Source organism: Microcaecilia unicolor, chromosome 4 (genome assembly GCF_901765095.1).
Source record: "Microcaecilia unicolor chromosome 4, aMicUni1.1, whole genome shotgun sequence".
NCBI classification, from domain to species: Eukaryota; Metazoa; Chordata; class Amphibia; order Gymnophiona; family Siphonopidae; genus Microcaecilia; species Microcaecilia unicolor.
In genome coordinates this window covers 275,436,443-275,456,953 of record NC_044034.1, presented here as the reverse complement: position 1 = coordinate 275,456,953, position 20,511 = coordinate 275,436,443, and the positions used below count along the sequence as shown (strand labels likewise).

The following is a 20,511-nucleotide window of genomic DNA, read 5'->3' as shown; positions in this document are numbered from 1 at the left end:
AAAAGAAAGAAAAAGCATGGTATGTTATAGGATCAACTGGTCAGGTCATATTTACGTACACAGAACAGGAGGTGATGCACACACAGGGAGGATTCACATGGCGAAGAGCTAGGGAAGCCATGAAAGTTCCATCAACCTCACTTCCTCCCCAATCTAGCTCACCCAAACCAGATTTCCTCCACTTCATTCTTCTTTCCTCCACAGCCCATCTACATCATTACCTATCCCTTCCAAACCTGTTCATATCACATACTTTCTCACAGGTCACCCCCCAATTAGTTCTTAACCCACCCCCTTTTTTCTTAAGGCTACATATACTTGGGTACTTACTCCCTCTGCTCTACTCTCCCATCCTCAATTCTCTGCTCACTGCTTCCTCCTGAGCTGATCAGTTGTGCTCCCTCCTCCTACAGTAGTTCCTCTCCCCATTAGGTTCCCCCTTGCACCTCCCTAGCAGGCTAGGGCTCACCCATCCCCCCCCCCCCCCCCCCCACTCACTCAGCAGATTCAGCATCATGTCAATTTATTATTCTGTCATTTCTACAGCTATGATCACTTTTCTGCTCCCCCTTCCCAGAGTCCTAGCACATCTATTCCCCGAGACCATTCATTTATTCACAGATGTGTGACTCTTTCCATTTCCTGCAGCAAGATCCAGGCCAAGAGCCCCTACAAATCTCTTCACCACCTGCATACTGAAGCACAACTTAAGAACGATCCACGAGCAAGCTTCCTTCCGCAGATTATTGAAGACCCATCTTTTTGAAAAAATGTACGGAAAGAGCCAAAACACAAAGTCCACACTTACTGTTCATTAATGCATCATACATCCACTTCTGAACTCTCATCCTCCGTTATCTCACATCACTCATACCTTTACTCACAGAAATATGTATACCATATGTTTTTATGCCTTAATATTGCCCTCTAAGCTCCCATTGTCTCCTTCCAATGTTTGTGTCCCATTGTTACATTCCTTAACGACACTTCGATTGTCTTGCATAACTCTGCACAATGTAATTCATAACCAATTTGTAACAAATTGTATTTCCATCATTCATTTCATATTATAAGCCACACTGAGCCCGCAAAAAGGTGGGAAAATGTGGGATACAAATGCAATAAATAAATAAATAAATAAATAAATAAATAAAGCCATCAGTTCTACAACTGAACACAGTGCTTCCTGCCCTCAGCCTAAGTCCAGATATCACATGCTAAGTGGAAAATCCTGATATGATCCAGAAGCCCTGGACACAAATATGCATTCAATTCGACCCGCTGCATGACAACCCATCTGATAACGCTCTAATGGCCACAGAGTGAGTGGCTAGCCTGGCTGTAAGCTAACTAATGCTCTGTGCAAAAATGAAAATTGTCACCCCATTTGGAGGTGTTAGCTTTGGCACAGCACCCCATCCCTCCTTTTATTAGTGACAATGACTACAGCATAACAACCCCCTTTCTCTCTCCTCCTACAAATTTATCTCCTCTCTCTCCCACCTTCAATCCAGCACCATAAACCTTCAACCTCTCTTTCCCCTGCCCACATGACATGGACAGACACCACAGAGGGGCATCAGTATGGGAAAAACCCCTTATTAATGGCACCCTACATAGCCACACAGAGCAGTAGAACTGTGCTGGGAATGAGAAAAGAAGTCAATACTCAGAAGCTGAGCCAGGAGGGAGACCAAACCATGAAACCTATCATGTTGAAAGGATAAGGTGTATATATCCCACTAAACACCACCCATCTCTCTTATCACCTATCCCTGCTGCCATGGGAGGCTCTTTGGGAGGCTGCAGCAATGGGCCAAGTGGGCTCATTGGGCTGCTTCAACCCAATGTTTGTAACAAGGGTAGATGGCATACCACTCAATTTGAATCTTAACCATATGTCCTCTCATAAGAGCATAAGAATAGCCATACTGGGTCAGAACAATGGTCCATCTAGCCCAGTACCCTGCTTCCAACTGTGGCAAATACAGGCCACAATTACCTAGCAGAGTCCCAAATAGTAGCAACATTCCATGCTACTGATCCCAAGGCAAGCAGTGGCTTCCCCCATGTCTATTTCAATAGCAGACTATGGACTTTTTCCTCCAGGAATTTGTCCAAACCTTTTTTAAAGTCAGATACGCTAACTGCTATAACCACATATTCTGGCAAAGAGTTCAACAGCTTAACTATTGATCGAGTGAAAAAATATTTCCTCCTATTTGTTATAAAAATATTTCCATGTAACTTCATTGAGTGTCCCTACTCTGTACTTTTTGAAAGAGTAAAAAAAAAATCCAATTCACTTCTACTCATTCTACACCACTCAGGATTCTGTAGACCTCTATCATGTCTCCCTTCAGCCATCTCTTTTCCAAGCTGAAGAGCCCTAACCTCCTTAGCTTTTTCTCATATGAGAGAAGTTCCATCCCTTTTATAATTTTGGTCATCCTTCTTTGAACCTTTTCTAATTCTGCTATATCTTAAGATACGGCAACCAGAATTGTATGTAATACTCAAGGTGAGGTCACACCATGGAGTGATACAGAGGCATCACAATATTCTTAATCTTATTTTCAATCCCTTTCCTAATAATTCCTAGCATCCTGTTTGCTTTTTGGCCACCGCCACACCCTGGGAAGAAGATTTCAGAGTATATCTGGATTATTACAAAGATATCAAAGAGGAGCAATTCTTAGGAGATATTTCAGGCTGTGGTATCCCATTACTGCCACAATCCTGACTCTCCAAGTCCCTCAAGTAAAATTATTTATTTATCCACAAGACCATAGGAGTGGAAATGGATAGAATATCAGCTGCCTCCCAGCACAGCAAATAAATTTTTAAACTTTAAACAATTTTGCAACCTTTATGTTTGCAGTTTGACTTCTATCCACTGTGCCTGCTTCTTCTTGGTCTTCTCTAGTTTCCTCTTTGCCTTCACATTCCTTCTCTTAACAATGATTGTCTTCTTCTCATTTCTATATAATTTCCCTTTCTTCCTATCTCTCACCTCCTTCAATTCCATTCCTGCCTTTTCTCTTGATTTTCTTACTTTCATGTCTGTTCTCGTCACCATGACCTTCCTTTTGCTTTCACAACCTTTGTCCTTTTCCTAGTCCCTTATGGTAACTCTGCTCCCTTATGCTTGTGTCCTTTAGCCCATCTGTCTACTCTTCTTCCTCTCCCAGATGATGTCCCCTTCCCTCCACCCACTTTCTCCATCTTAGACCTGCTGCTTCTTTCAGCAACCCTCACCCTTACAGCCTTATCTACTCTTCCACAGCTCCCCTCCCAGCCTCTGACCCCATCACCCAGTCTCTTGCCTTACAGCTCTTCGCAGCACCTCTTTTCAATTCTCTTACCCCTTGCTAGCCCCCTAATATTCCTCTGCTAGCCAGCCACTTCTCAGTTGTTTTATCCCTTCTCAGTCTAATTCTTTATTCTCCCCACTGATAGAATAAGGCAAAACATTAATCTACCCCCATACCTGATGTAGCTTTGCTCCCCCTCCTGCAGCCCATTGGCCAAACACAGCCAGCCAATCAGCTGCAGTGGGAGGCAGAAGCAGCAGCCTAGGAAACAGAAGTACTTCCTGCTTTCTATTGCTGCTCTGCTGCACATAGCTCTCAGCACTCAATTGTGGAATGGGCTGCCTCAATTGGTCAAACTTACTCCTGATCACCCGAACTTCAAGAAGCGCCTCAAGACCTTCCTTCAAACCCGCCTGGCATCTCTTCCTTCTGAATTCCAACTGACGTAGCAACAAATTGTTCACCCCTACTCTTTCCCCTTTTCCCTCCTTAGCTATTTCCCTTACCCTTTTATGACATTAATTGTTTGTTTGATGAATTGTTGTATGTTTTTATAGACTGTTGTACGCCACATTGAGCCTGCCCATGGGTGGGAATATTGTGGGCTATAAATGCTATAAATAAATAAATAACTGCACTAGAGAACATTAAGGGTACTCAAGCACCCAAAGAGCTGGTGCCTATTTTTCAATCCCCTCCAAGAAAACACAACCAAGACCAAAGCACATATAGCATTTTAATATCTTTAAATATTATGCAAATTAGAATGTTCCTTGCACCAATGCCACATATAAATAAAATTAATAGGGAAATGTGATCTGTTTCCTTCTCCTGGTATGTTCAGACACGATGGAGGTAGTAGTCCAAGATGATGATTTTCCTTTGCTATGCAACCTATTTTGTCTTTCAAAATTGTGTATTAACATGCAAAGGAGTTTGTGAAGTACAGCTCTTACCAAAAAGCTTGCCAATTGAATGCCTGCCCAGCCCAGCAATACCAAAACCCACACATGGCAAAGACTCAGAAAAACACCAATGCAAATGTATGGCGATTGTACACCTTTAAACAAAACAATTTTTATAGCCTCTTAAGGAATTGTTTATGCTAATGCCACACATATTTTGATATTCATTGCTATTTGTTTGATACATATATCTTGTAGTGTGAAGTGCGTTTTTGTTTTTTAAATTGCATTGTTTTGCCACCCTTTCCTATCTCACAATATATGAAAACTCAAAACACCACTACACAAGACCTTGCTACCATTGGTAGCAAGGATGAACAATTTACTATAAGGATGAAAATGAATACCATATTGCCGTATATCCACACAGATCTGGTCTCCTGAAGCAGTGGCATTTGACTGCAGGGACTTGATGACTTCACAGGATGACCATATGTTGTAGAACATGAAGACAGGCACAGCAGAAAATCCAAAGACACCAAGCCAGGCTACACCGAGCACATAGGTGAGGAAAACAAACTGGGGCATAGAAAAAAAAAGGGATCACCACATTATTTTCATATATACCAATATCAGAGGACTTTGAAATAAAACAAAAATGCAAAACCTACACTATTATAGGTTATCTTTAAAATCCACAAAGCCCAGTTTAAACTTTGAAGGTAATAAGAATCTCTTGCACATAGACAATTTGTGTAAAGGTGAAGTAATGTGGCAACCGTGTTAGTCCATTTTAAAGGTAATAAATAGAAATAAAACAGTAAAAAGAAAATACGATACTTTTTTATTGGACTAACAATACATTTTTTGATTAGCTTTCGAAAGTAACCGTTCTTCACATCAGAAATAAGCAAATGTTGACAAATATCAGAATATATAAGTGGAACACAAAAGCATTCCAATGACAGTCTCACAGGAAGAGGGTGGAGTATGTTAGGTGAGAAACGGGGAGAGCTGGGTGGGTGAGAGTCAGGGAGATGGATGGCTGATAAGAGGGTGACAAAGCAGTAATGGGATAGAAAACCCAGATCTTTGTTAAGTCTTTGAAAAGTTATATATACAGTTATTTTTCTTATATTCCGCTAATTTAATTTGCATAGTTCATAGCAGATTACAGAAAGATACTAGACCACAGAACGTCTAGGATGTAACATTTTCAAAGGGGATATGACAAAACTGACACACACTATTATCCATATATTGAGAAAACAATAACGTCTTTAGGCCCTTTTTAAATATATCATAACAAACATTGTAATTGAATAGGGAAAAATATTGAAAGCGTAGCTGCCTGATATGCAAACACGCAAATGCAATGTTTCGTCCTAGAAATGCCCTTGGGGTTCAAAAAAAAAAAATCAGACAGAAGACAATTACGGGTGTTGTATAAATTTTCTTCCTAGTGCATGGTATACAAGCAAAATTAGATATTGTGGTACTAATCCCTGCACAATTTTCTATAACATACATCTAGTTTGAAATTTATCCAGGCCTCAACTGGAAGCCAATGCAATTTACTATAATAAATTGTAATTCTATCTGATTTTCTAAGGGAGTAGATCAAACGAACTACTACATTTTGAATTCTTTGTAGTTTTTTTCAGTAAATATTTTGGCAGTCCCACATAGATAATATTACTGTAGTCAAGTCTGCTAAGAATAAGTGACTGAACTACAAGTCTAAACTGATTAATTGGTAAAAATTTACGAACGGCTCTTAACTTTCTCATAATGTAAAAAGAATTGTTAACAAGAGAATTTATCTGAGGTTCCAGAATAAGACTACTGTCCAAGATAATACCCAATTATCTTTATAGATTTTCCAGAGTAAAACTTTCCCCATCAATGATCAGAGTAGATTTTGGTTCCTGAATCGATTTTGTTTAGATTAACAAAAATACAGTTTTGTTTTTGGTTTCAAATAATGGGAGGACATCTAATTGGAAATAAGACAGCAGGGAAATTGCGGTATAAACATCTTGTAAATCAGTGAGGACTGGAAATATGATAGCGATATTATCCACATATATATAGCTCTTACAACCTTCTTTCTCTAAGAATCTACCCAACAATGACATCAGGACATTAAACATGATTGGTGACAGGGATGAACCTGAGGTACACCTGATGGCGATGACAAATCAAACAGTTCTGCCAAACCTGCCCAAGATTTCCAACAGAACTAAATGATCTGCCAAATCGAAGGCACTGGACAAGTCTAGCTGCATAACAAGGGCTCCTGGTTTCTTACCTATAAGAGTTCTTACATGATCCAATAATGTGATAGAGTTTCCGTAGTATAATTAGTACAAAAACCTGATTGTGCATCACGCAATAAGTCAAACTGGTCTAAATATGACTCCAATTGCTTGGTAACCAAAGCTTCCATTATTTTAGTGAAATATAGAGTAGATGCCACTCAAAACTGGGATGATGTGGTCTGATTTCTGAACACCCACAATTAAATGTGATGCAGGGTTCTGGATGACCTGCATGGCCTTGAATCTGGCAGCTGACATGCCAACATAAAGAGAATCGCAGTAATCTATTCTAGTTCTTACCAGGCTCTGCACAATCATCTAAAAATCACTGATAGACACCATCCACTTCAGCTTACTAAATACTGTGCTTGATGAACTTTTGGTCAGACCCCTCTATGTAGCCCAGACTCTGTAGCAGCAATTTTGGCCAGGACACAAAGACCACAGCTCCCTGCATAACACGGTATGTATTCACCTCAGGTTTCTCTAGTATACACCACCATTGAGGTTCTTCCAGAACCTTGGCCAGTGTTTTAATCTGGTTCAGGTGGCTACTGATTAAAAACAATGTTCAAAACTTGATGCAAGTAAAATGTATCATTTTCAGGGTAGAGTTCTTCCAGCTCTGGATGGCTTGAACTTTAGCACCAGAACAACCTATAAAATATTATAATTAAGCTGGTTATAGTTACTTTTTAAGGTAGAAGAAAACCTCTTGAGAATATCTGCTTCTATTTTGTGCACTAGTGAATTGAGATCCCTTCCATTTAAATCAAAATACCTGCTGCTAATATTTGCAGTTGTTTTTAACTTGTTGACTGAGAAAATCTAAGTTGAGCAGTACTAACTTGGAAGCAATTTCTAAATACATTTCATCTTTAGTGGAGGAGTAGCCTAGTGGTTAGTACAGTGGACTTTGATCCTGGGGAACTGAGTTCGATTCCCATTGCAGCTCCTTGCGACTCTGGGCAAGTCACTTAACCCTCCATTGCCCCTGGTACAAAATAAGTACCTGAATATATATAAACCGCTTTAAATGTAGTTGCAAAAACCTCAGAAAGGTGGTATATCAAGACCCATTTCCCTTTTCCTTTATGGGATTCCTTTAAACAGTGCTTTTCAACCAGGTTCTTTGGCAAACCCAGCCAATCAAGTTGTCAGGATATCCACAATGAATTTACATGAGCTAGATTTACATAAGAGTAGCCATACTGGGTCAGACCAATGGTCCATCTAGCCCAGTATCCTGTTTTTCTAACAGTGGCCAAGCCAGGTCACAAGTATCTGGCAGAAACCCAAATCGTGGCAACACTCCATACTACAAATCCCAGGGCAAGCAGTTGTTTCCCATGTCTGTTTCAATAGCAGAGTATGAACTTTTCCTCCTGGAATTTGTCCAAACCTTTTTAAACCCAGATACGCTAACCACTGCTACCGCCTCCTCCAGCAAAGAGTTCCAGAGCTTAACTATTCATTGAGTGAAAAAATATTTCCTCCTATTTGTTTTAAAAGTATTTCCATGTAGCTTCCTCGAGTGTCCCCTAGTCTTTGTACTTTTGGAACGAGTAAAAAAAAAATTGATTTACTTCTACTCGTTCTACACTACTCAGGATTTTGTAGACCTCAATCATATCTCCCCTCAGCCGTCTCTTTTCCAAGCTTAAGAGCCCTAACCTCTTTATCATTTCCTCATACAAGAGGATTGCCGTCCCCTTTATCATTTTAGTCACTCTTCTTTGAACCTTTTCTAATCCCACTATATCTTTTTTGAGATACGTCAACCAGAACTGAACGCAATACTCAAGGTGTGGACGCACCATGGAGCAATACAAAGGCATTATAGTATTTTAAATCTTATTCACCATCCCTTTCCTAATAATTCCTAGCATCCTGTTTGCTGGCTGGGTATGCTCCGAGGACTGGGTTGAGAACCCCTGCTTCTAAGTATGTTAAAGATCAGGTCTTGAGAATAATATTCTCTCTTAGGAACACTTATAGTACTGTTGATCAGTGTTCTGTGGATGATTTTAAGGTACTAAGCAATGACATTTGTTTAGCTGTGTCTATTGTTAATATATCTTTGAAAGAAGGTAATGTACCTGCTAATTTAAGGATGGGCAACTTCAGTTCTTGAGGGCTGTAATCCAGTCAGGTTTTCAGGATTTCCCAAATATGTATGAGATCTATTTGCATACAATGGAGGCAGTACATGCAAATCTCTCTCATGCATATTCATGAAAACTTGACTGGGTGGGTGTGCCCTGAGGGCTTAGAACCCCCTGCTATATAGAGACCCTCTTGTTTGTCAGTGTTTTTCTCCACCATCTCTATTGGTAGGGTATTCCAGACAACCACCACCCTTCCAGTAAAAAAGCATTTCCTGATGTTACTCTTAAGTATACCACCCTTCAACTTCATGTCCTCTAGTTCTCCTGCTTTCCCATCTCTGGAAAAGATTTATTTATATATTACTGCTTTTCAAGTATTTAAATATCTGTATCATATCTCCCCTATACCTCCTCAACCCATAGGAGCAGGTATGGCAGGGAATAGGAGGGGGAAGGGGAAGAAGGGGAGGGGGAGGGGAAGGTATCATTTGGTCATGATGGGCACCTAGTAATAGTATATCTGGTATTTACTACCTATCTCAAGAATATGCATGTTAATGGAGTAGTTTTCTGACTGATGTTAAATTTGCATTGTTGCCATCATTAAAACATTGAAATATCAATAAGGGGACATAGGTAAGACGGGAGGGGAAGAGTTGAATGGGGAAGAAAAGAAAATTACTTGATGTCTAAGAAGGACTGGCAGTTACGAGTTGCATTGTCATCGTTCCTTGTTACAATATTATGTATATCTCTCTAATTTTCTGTCAATAAACAGATTTAAACATACGTCTTTTTCTCTAGGGTATACATGTTCAGGTTTTCAAGTCTTCTCATATGTCTTTGGGTGGCAGAAGTCCCCGAGCCCCGTCAGCATAAGCCTTCCCTCCAGCGCAGTTCTCCGCTGCATTGCCTGCCCTACTTCCGCTCACGTCGCACATGCTTGGTTTTGATGAAACCAAGCATGTGTGACGTGAGAAGCAGCAGCTGCACTGGGCAGGCAATGCGGCAGAGAACAGCGCTGGAGGGAAGACTTCTGCTGGTGGGGCAAAATGTGTCGTCCTCCCCCCCCTACTTTGGGCTTTGGCCCGCCCGGCATCTGGGGGAGGGGCGGCAGCAGCAGCGGTCCTACCCTGGGCCCAGCTAAGCCTCAGCAGCCCTGCATGAGATTATTATCCCAGTTGCACCAGATTGATCTCTCTGGTATATAATTGGGTTTTGTTCAAATCTTGAGAATAGAGATTCCCATCTCTAGCTGGAAAAGATTTTTCCTTGCCTACAGACATACCCCAAGGGTCTACATTGTCTGCAGTGCTTTTTAATGTATATATGATTCCATAAGTCAATTGGTTGAGTTTCAGTGAAAAGCATGCATTTGACACTTAATCCAGCAGTTTGAGATTCCAATATAGTCAACAAAAAGTATGGAATTGAATTAATGCTATTTTATGTACTAAACTGTAAATGACTGGATGAAACATAATAGGTTCAGCATAAACAAGAACTGGAGATTTTATTCTTGGGAAGGTCTCTAACCTATGATTTGCCTACATCTTTCTGAACTGATCAATAGGTGATGCCTGTTTCTACACAATTAAAGATTTTTAATTGTGTAAAAACAGGCATTACCTATTGAAAGTCAAGAACCACTCATCATTTGAGATGTCAAATACAGTCTGAAACTGGAGGGAAAAAGGATTTTGAGCCAGTTTCGGTGCCGTATCCAAAACCAAAAGTTGGTCAGCCTCTGTATTACATAGAACTTATATAGATACATCACAGCTGAACTACACAAATGTAGACCAGATTAGTAATAGAGAATTACTGCTCCAAAAACCAAAGTGGCCAATGGGTCTAAAATAGTTAAAGACTGAGGGTAATATGCGGGTCAATATTCAGCCCATAAGCAGTAAGTGGATGGAAAGTCTGGCTCAACTAAACCCTGGTTATTCAATGCCAGGGCATGTGTGGCTCCTGGCACTGAATATCCGGGTATGACCAATGATCTGGAAGTTAACCGTTACTGGCCTATAATCAGATCAGTGTCCAGTTAACTCAGCGCATAAAGTTAGGACAGCTGTTTTGCTGTCCTAACTTAACACTTGGAGCTGGGACCAGTTCTACCAGGCTCACCCCCCCCCCCCCCAAGTTACTTTCTTGCTCTAGCCACACCTCATCAATCAATAACTCACATACACACAATTATGGGATAACCATAGGCCACAGCTTGATTTTTTAACAAATTTCAAAATAGTTTACATCAGTAAATAACCTACCCCCCCCCCCCCACGAGCTACAGCTGTCAAAGGCATAACATCAACACCCCGCAACCGCAGCTCGCCATGAAAGCAAAGCTGCAACTTCCACTTCTTGCTATCACTGGCACTCTTCCTCTTCCGGCTCCATCCTGACAGCAAGAGCCCTAGCCTATGTGGACCTCCACACATTTATTCTGGGTCACCCGACCCACCTTTAATGACCTGGCTCATCCCCCATGAGCCATTGCTCCTGTAGCTCGGGGTTTTTGCTACTGCGACAACCCAAATGCACTCCACCTAAAAAACAAAACTACAGCACAAAAGTCATGCCCCACCCCACTAAATCAAAAGACTAGGCAGGAGGGCAGGAAAGCCTTCTGAATAGTCGTGAACAAGTGATTTGTTGGTTTAGCCTCTGTTCTAAAATTTAGGATGATATTGTGTTTTAAGTTAATTTCTGATTCTTGGATCCCACTGATAGTGGTCTATGAAAATGAGAATATTTTCCTTTATGCTAATTTCTGAAATGATTTAATTTCTAATAATTTCTGTTATTGCGTTCTTTTGTGAATGTTATAATTTAAAACTAATAAAGAAATCAAAATAAACAGCCAGGAGCCTTTCTTAGCCATTTAAATCACTTTGAGCTCTAGTGAAAATGTCATAAAAAAGACTGAAGTTGATATTCAGAGTCCAACGTTTCCTAAATATTAATCTTGCCAAAAATACTGTAATGGTGTTCTGGCAGTCTAACAAAACCCCATGAGCTCACAACCGTTGACTAGAAACCAAGGAATTGGTGACATATTCAGATAATCCTAACCCGACTGGTTAAAAACACAACAAGGTGAAACAAAACCACAAACTGGAAAATATATTACTCAAGAAATTGATTCAAGATTCAAATGCTTATGAAATGAAGAACTGGAAAAAAAACCCCTGAACAAACCTAGTGTGTAGTCTCAAAATATTGCATGTAAAGTGTTTCTTGTAAATAGTAGTTTAAGGATGATGATTAGAGAAGAAAGCCATTTGTGTAGCAGTGACAAACTTCTCTCAGTTCTGCCTACTTTAAATGTACTGCAACTTACCATGCCACTGATGCATCGACCACAGGCTGTTGTCTTAAATTCGCTGTGCAACTCCTTCACGGCGCTTGTTGTATAAAACCCTTCTGCCAAAAGTATTATGCCATACAGGAAGAAAAAAGATGCAATTCCGTAGATGACATACTGCATCAACTGTACTCTGTAACAGAAAAAAAAATCTTAAAGACTTAGTTTCCCTCAACGTATTCTTCCTCTCATTTTTTCCTAATATTTTGCTGTTTATAAAATGTATAGGTCATATCAAAATCAAAGCGGGCTACATACAGAAACTTACAAACTTTAGTTAATTGAGTATTCTGTTTGTGATTATGTAAAAGTGGTAAAATAAAATGTCCAATAAAACCACTTCAAATCTCTAAAACACAAATAAAATCATATGGTTGCTGCATATCCTTAGCAGTGAGGTGTTAACACTTTACTGTCATCAACATTACTTTATAAAAGAGGGAGCAAAGGCACTGCATAGATTTTCTAAATAGATTACATAAGCACTCAAACATTAACAAAAATTATCACAGGCTTGCTTAAACAAATGTGTAACATCTTCAGAAATATCACATTGTGATTTATGAGTCATAATTCCATCAGTAACATTCCACATTAGAGGGCCAACTAATCATCTGCTCCCTGGACTCCGCCAGACAGGCAAGTCACACAGATGGAACATCTAACATTGTCTGTCAGATCTCAAGGCTCTGGGTGGATGATAAACCTTCAAAACTGAGGAGCTACAGATCCATGCCTCACAATGCAAAGCCTTATGAATCAATACGTTTGGAGCGAAGTTTAAAATATCGGCAACCAATGTAGTGAATGTAGAATTGGAGTCATATGCTGTTAATGCCTCACATCTAATAATCTGTGCAGCAGCATTTTGAACCAACTGAAAACAATGTATGTTAATGCCTCACATCTAATAATCTGTGCAGCAGCGTTTTGAACAGAAAACAATGTAATATATAAAAGACGGAAAGTGATGACCACAAATGCTCGCAGTCTAAGCAATAAAGTTCATGACCTGCAAGTCCTGATGTTACAGGCAGACTTAGACGTTGTTGCAATCACGGAGACGTGGCTCAATGGTTCCCATGAATGGGATGCAAACGTACCAGGTTGCAATCTATTTAGGAAGGATAGAGATGGTCATAAAGGTGGAGGAGTAGCTCTGTATGTGAGAAATGATATTGCAGTGACTGAAATGATAGGGGCCTGGGGAAAGGAAGAAGAGTTATGGATCATCTTAAAAAGAGATGATAGAATCTCTGTCCATATGGGTGTTGTCTACAGACCTCCGACACAATTGGAGAAACTAGATAAAGATCTGATCACAGATATTCAAACGTTGGGAAAGAAGAGAGGTGCTGTTGCTGGGAGATTTCAATCTGCAGGATATAGATTGGAAGGTTCCATCTGCGGAATTGGAAAGAAGTAGAGAGATCGTGGATGCTTTTCAAAGTGCTCTGCTCAGACAAATGGTGACGGAACCCACAAGGGAGGGAGCGACGCTGGATCTGGTGCTCACAAATGGGGATAAGTGTGTCAAATGTCCAAGAGGGTGTCCACCTGGGCAGCAGTGACCATCAAACAGTTTGGTTTGATATAACAGCGGAAGTGGAGGGCGGCCACTCAAAACCCAAAGTCCTGGATTTCAAGCACGCTGACTTTAGTAAAATGGGGGAATACCTGAGGAAGGAGCTGATGCGCTGGGAGGACATACGAGAAGTGGAAGGACAGTGGTCCAGGTTGAAAGAAGCTATAAATATGGCCACAAACCTTTATGTAAGGAGAGTAAATAAAAGCAAGAGAAAAAGGAAACCATATTGGTTCTCTAAGCAAGTGGCTGAGAAAATAAAGGCTAAAGAGTTGGCGTTCATGAAATACAGAAAAACTCAAGAAGAGGAACACGGAGAGGAATATCGGATGAAACTGAAAGAAGCCAAGAGAGAGAGATACGTCTGGTGAAAGTGCAAGCGGAAGAATAAATGGCTAGAAACGTAAGGAGGGGCGACAAAAATTTCTTCAGGTATATTTGTGAAAGGAGGAAGACTAAAAATGGAATTGTGAGACTGAAAGATGCTGCGAACCGATATGTAGATAATGATGAAGAAAAAGCAAATTTGCTAAACAGATACTTTTGTTCTGTTTTCACTGAAGAAAATCCTGGAGAAGGACCATGATTGATTGGCAAAAGTACATATGAGAATGGAGTGGATATAGCACCGTTCACAGAAGAGAGTGTGTATGAACAACTTGAAAATCGAAAGGTGGACAAAGCCATGGGACCGGACGAGATCCACCCCAGGATACTGAGGGAGCTCAGAGAGATTCTGTAAGGTCCTCTTAAAGATTTGTTTAATAAATCCTTGGAGACGGGAGAGGTTCCGTGGGATTGCAGAAGAGTGGATGTGGTCCCTCTTCACAAAAGTGGTGATAGGGAAGAAGCTGGAAACTACAGGCCGGTAAGCCTCACTTCGGTTATTGGAAAAGTAATGGAAGCGATGCTGAAGGAAAGGATAGTGAATTTTCTGGAAGCCAGTAAGTTGCAAGATCCGAGAAAAAATGGTTTTACCAAAGGTAAATCATGCCAAACGAATCTTATTGAATTCTTTGACTGGGTGAATGGAGAATTGAATCAAGGACGTGCTATAGATGTAATCAACTTAGATTTCAGCAAAGCTTTTGACATGGTTCCCCACAGGAGGCTCTTGAATAAACTTGACAGGCTGAAGATAGGACCCAACGTGGTGAACTGGATTAGGAACTGGTTGACAGATGCCAGAGGGTGGTGGTTAATGGAATTCACTCGGATGAGGGAAAGGTGAGTAGTGGAGTGCCTCTGGGATCGGTGCTGAGGCCGATTCTTTTCAATATATTTGTGAGTGACATTGCAGACGGGTTAGAAGGTAAAGTTTGCCTTTTTGCGGATTATACCAAGATTTGTAAGAGTGGACACCCCGGAGGGAGTGGAAAACATGAAAAAGGATCTGCAGAAGAATGGTATAAGGTTTTGCAATTAAAATTCAATGCAAAGAAATGCAAAGTGATGCACTTAGGGAGTAGAAATCCACGGGAGACGTATGTGTTAGGCGGAGAGAGGGATCTTGGGGTGATAGTATCTGAGGACCTGAAGGTGACGAAACAGCGTGACAAGGCGGTGGCCATAGCCAGAAGGTTGCTAGGCTGTATAAAGAGAGGTGTGACCAGCAGAAGAAAGGAGGTGTTGATGCCCCTGTACAAGTTGTTGGTGAGGCCCCACCTGGAGTATTGTGTTCAGTTTTGGAGGCCGTATCTTGCTAAGGATGTAAAAAGAATTGAAGCGGTACAAAGAAAAGCTACAAAAATGGTATGGGATTTGCGTTACAAGACATATGAGAAACTTGCTGACCTGAACATGTATACCCTGGAGGAAAGGAGAAACAGGGGTGATATGATACAGACATTCAAATATTTGAAAGGTATCAATCCGCAAACGAACCTTTTCCGTAGATGGGAAGGCGGTAGAACTAGAGGGCATGAAATGAGGTTGAAGGGGGACAGACTCAAGAAAAATGTCAGGAAGTATTTTTTCACGGAGAGAGTGGTGTATACTTGGGATGCCCTCCCGCTGTAGGTGGTGGAGATGAAAACGGTAACAGAATTAAAAAATGCATGGGATAAACAAAGGAATTCTGTTCAGAAGGAATGGATCCTCAGAAGCTTAGCAGAGATTGGATGGAAGCACCAGTGGTGGGAGGCGGGGCTAGTGCTGGGCAGACTTCTACGGTCTGTGCCCTGAAAATGGCAGATACATCAAGGTCAGGTATACACATAAAGTAGCACATATGAGTTTATGTTGCTGGGCAGACTGGATGGACCATACAGGTCTTTTTCTGCCATCATCTACTATGTAACTATAACTTGGTATCCCCAAATATATATCATTACATTGATCCAGAAATTAAATCACAAATGTCTGTACCACTAATATAAATTTGTCTATATAAAAAAAAGGTCTCAACCCACATACCTTTGTCAGCTATTAAAAAAAAAAACCTGCCACCTTCATTTATGATTATAATGTCAACTGATATTGTAACCAGGTACCTTTCATGTGCAGCCAAGGATAGAACAATCTCCTCCAGCCACAGGCTCCCGGTACAATGAAGAAATAGATGTCCACCAGTAACTTCAATCTTAAGGACTTTTATTCTATGCAGGTTTCTAGTACACAGTTCCAACAGCAGCATTCACCTTCAATCTTAAGCACATATAAGCCACCTGAAAGTGTGTGGCAAATAGTCCCCTTTAAGCAGCAGGCTATCAGCACATACCAGGATTCAATACAGGCTTACAGTCAGCTCCAGTCTGGGCTCTTTATCCAGAGCACAATAACAGTAGGTCAATTCCCAAGACAAACAGTTCTTTCAGTTCATCATCACAGTTCAGTCACCAAGCAGCAGTTTCTACCTTCTATCCTCTTTACCTTCAGGAGAGTTCAATACTTTAGAGACTCCCTCTACCCAAGGGTTTTCCCCTGCATCAGCTTCACAGTGAATTCAATACTTTTGGGACATCCTCTCACCCCAAGGAATTTCAGCCTGCTTCAGTACTTTAGGGACCTCCCTGCCCAAGGGTTTTCAGCCTGCAACTGCTTCTCTCCTTCTGCTTCTCTCTCCTGGACTGAACTCCTAGGACTCCTTCCCACCTGCCTAATCAATCCCTGGCTTCAGCTACCACAACCAATCATTCTCCTTCCATTAACTTCCCCACACCCGTACCAGCTGAGTTAAGCATTAGACTAATGAGACCAATGATGAGCTCCTGCACACAGGGGTTCCTAACTCTCTTTCCGCCTAGTGGCAGCCACTCTACACAACCTGCCAGCTTACACCCATGCCTTCCCCGATTGCACCTAGGAGAGCAGTCCGGGTTCTTCATCTCACCCTCTGGCTCCTTGCCTGCAATGCCTTCTGGGACTTGTATTTCAGACTGAAACTGCCTTAACCCAACTATCCTGGATGTGACTATCACAATATCTAGATTCCAAGAATTCTTAACTGTAAATCAAATGGCAATTCCCAGACATCAATCTTAATACATTGTGGATACTTGGAATAAGAAAATCTGCTCTGCCATACCAATCCAGGTTGAAACAGGTGATTCTATAATATCCACATCTGTACTGTTTAAGCCCTTTACTACCTGCTATATAACCCTGTCTTTGGGGCCATCGACAAGTATCAAACTAAATGTCATCCATATACAATCTATAATACATTCCCAATCTACAAATTGGCTGAACATAAATATTAAATAAAGCCAACTCCTGAATATGTTGGCATCCAGCTAGATTGATCATTGCCCATTCTAACCAGCTGAATCCTCTTTTGTTAAGATGGACTTGGATATCTGAAACACAAGTACATTTTCCAGTAGCACATCTCCAATACTACTACATGATTAAGTCTATCAAAAAGCAGCAGACACCAAGCACCACCAGCATAAGAGAGGTCCTAACCTGAAACCCTCTCCAAATCACTTAAAAAATAGAAATTAACAATGTTATGGGGACAGACGAATGACTAATTTAAGTAAAATATTTCTTTATTAAAAATGGTGGTGGATGTATGAAACAGCCTACTAATGAAGATGAAAACTCTAAATTCAAGAAAGCATGGAACAAGCAGCATAGAGATCTTAAATTAAGCTTGTTCCTTATTCCTGCCATAGACATTTGTGTGTTGTATGTTTTGTTTATACGCTGCTTATTTTCTTCTATTGTCAATTTGATGTACATGTTTTTATTATTAACCACCTAGGATGTTAGTTACTGTATATACTGAATATAAACCGAGATAACATTTCCCCCCCTTTTACAGGGGAAAATATTAACTCAAATATTAACTGATGGTTTATATTCAAGCAGTCCTTTTTCTCCTTCCTCCTCACTCTCTCCTCTGTGGCATCCAGCATGCCTGCTGTTTCCTTCCTCCTTTCTCCGAGATGTCCTGCTGTGGCTAGCTCCACCCCCTTGCTCCTCTGAACTGAAAATTCCCATGCACTCACTCCCATTGTACAGACAAAGCCACCCACCCAGGCTTATCTTACAGCCCTGATGGTCCAGTGGTGAGCTGAGGCAGAAGTGATTCCTCCCTGCACTCTTGCCATGCTGTCTCCATACAGAAAATGGCTGCTGCGAGTTCCAGTGGAGCCGGCTATGGCAGGATCTCTCGAAGAAGGGAGGGAATGGCAGGAATGCCAGATGCCATAGGGGAGGAAGAGTAGGCCCAAAAATAAACAGATTTAATTTTTGGTTCCTTTTTTTACCAGAAAATCTTGTTTTTTATTCAAGTATATACGATCTAAAAATCTAAGGGGGGGGGGGGGGGAGAAGGAAAATAGTTGGTATGGATGGGCAGACTGGTTAAACAGTTTGGCCTTTATCCATCATAAATTTCTAGGGGCCCTGTTTACTAAGACATAGCGTTTTTAATGCGCCTACAATTAGCGCACATGCTGTGTAGGTGCCTATAATGATATAGTAGGCACGTACACTGTTAATGCATGTACATGGTTAACGCACGTTAAAAACGCTCACACACTTATAACACAGTTTAGTAAACAGGGCCCTAGGTTTCCTTAACTCAGTTGATTGAGGCAGTATCCTGGTGGTGCCAAACTCTTTCCACTTTACAATTAACAACCTGCCAGTGCGAGATATTCAAACGCATTGAAATGTTTTTTAGTCTTCCCCCAATCTGTACCTTTGTCTATCTCAGATTTTTAACAGCTCCACGCTTTGCATATTTAAACCTCTGGTCAAATTTACTTCATAAAACAAAGTTTGATTCTTCATGATTCTTCATTCAGGAGTACTTAAATCAGCTCAACTCTTCTGAAACTGGACACAGGTGGGTTTTTAACTTAGTATGGGCCCTTTTTTGAAACTGGAGCTATTTTGGATTTACTATGACAAATTTCTATAATTGTTCTTTCACAAACAGTTTAGTTTATTCAGAGACTTAGTTCAACACCTTTTCTAATCAAAGTGTTTTTACAATGCACTGTTACACAAATGTTTAAAGGAAAACGAGAATAGAGTTGGAGAAGAAACTGGGAAGGACAGAAAATACAGAAAGATAAAGGAATTGATGTGAAATAAACTGCACAGGGATCAGTGCTTTTTTTGTGCAGGTATGGCATACTGGCCCATTTTTTCTCAGGCCGGCTCACATGCCTGCCCTCAGCTCCCTTTCTGTTCATGCCACCTGCGTTGCAATCTTTTATTTTACCCGAAGTTGCAGCGGCGAACCGGCAGTGAAATCAGTAAACAGGCTCGCCTCCTCGTTTCCCTTCCCTCTCAGCGTCCCGCCTTCCTGTGATGTAATTTCCTTTCCACAAGGGTGGGACGCTGAGAGAGAAGGGAAGCAAGGAGGTGAGCCTGCCTGTTGCTTTCACTGCCAGTTCACCGCTGCGACTTCTGGTAAAATAAAAGATTTCAATGCAGGGGGCACGAACGGAAAGTCAGGGAGCTGAGGGCAGGCAGGTGGGGCTGGAATGAACTCGGGGCAGGGGAGAGAGGAGACTCATTGGACATGGAGGGGAGGGAAGGAGACTCGCTGGACATGGAGGGAAGGAGAGGGCAGGGGAGAGATGAGATGCGCTGGACATGGAGGGGAGGGAAGGATAGGGGCAAAGGAGAATCGCTGGACATGGAGGGGAGAGAAGGATAGGGGTAAAGGAGAATCGCTGGACATGGATGGGAGGGGAGGCCAGAGGAGAGTTGCTGGACATGGATGGATGGAGGGGAGGGCAGGAGAAATGCTGGACATGGATGGAGGAGAGGAAAGACAGGAAGGAGATGCACATGGATGGAGTGGAAGGCAGGGAAGAGAAATGTTGGAGGGAAGGAAAGAAAGGAAGGAAGGATATGCACACTGATGGACTGGAAGGGAGAGGAGAAATTCTGGACATGGATAGAGAGGAGGAAAGAGAGGAATGAGATGAACAAGGATGGAGAGGAGGGGAGGGAAGACAGAGGAGATGCACATGGATTTAAGAGAGATGAGAAATTCTGGACACAGATGGAGGGAACAGAGTTGAAATGCTGGACATGGATGGAGGGGAGGAGAGAGGAGAAATGCTGGACATGGATGGAGGGAAGGAGAGAGGAGAAATGATGGACATGGATGGAGGGATAGAGGAGAAATGCTGGACATAGATGGAGGGATAGAGGAGAAATGCTGGACAAAGATGGAGGGGTAGAGGAGAAATGCTGGACAAAGATGGAGGGGTAGAGGAGAAATGCTGGACAAAGATGGAGGGGTAGAGGAGAAATGCTGGACATGGATGGATGAGAGGGAAGAGAGAGGAAGGAGATGCATACTGACAGAGATAAGGGAAAGGGAAAAGAGGAGGAAAACTGTACATTGATAGAGAAAATAGGCAAAAACTGAATCCACTCTATACCTCCTCCAGTCAAATCTGCGGAGGACCCAGCTTTTACCTATGGATGTA

The 20,511-nt window shown here is 41.5% G+C and overlaps 1 protein-coding gene across 6 annotated transcripts in view; it reads right to left on the bottom strand.

Annotated features, from left to right (window-relative positions):
- GPM6B (glycoprotein M6B) overlaps positions 1–20,511 on the bottom strand; it is a 277,755-nt gene that overhangs the window by 16,771 nt on the left and 240,473 nt on the right. For all 6 annotated transcript variants that reach the window (XM_030201577.1, XM_030201574.1, XM_030201573.1 and 3 more), the window contains 2 exons: positions 11,998–12,154; positions 4,627–4,798 (listed from right to left, as the gene is read on the bottom strand). In XM_030201577.1, coding sequence (XP_030057437.1) covers positions 4,627–4,798; positions 11,998–12,154 — 329 coding nt within the window. The remainder of the gene's footprint in view (positions 1–4,626; positions 4,799–11,997; positions 12,155–20,511) is intronic.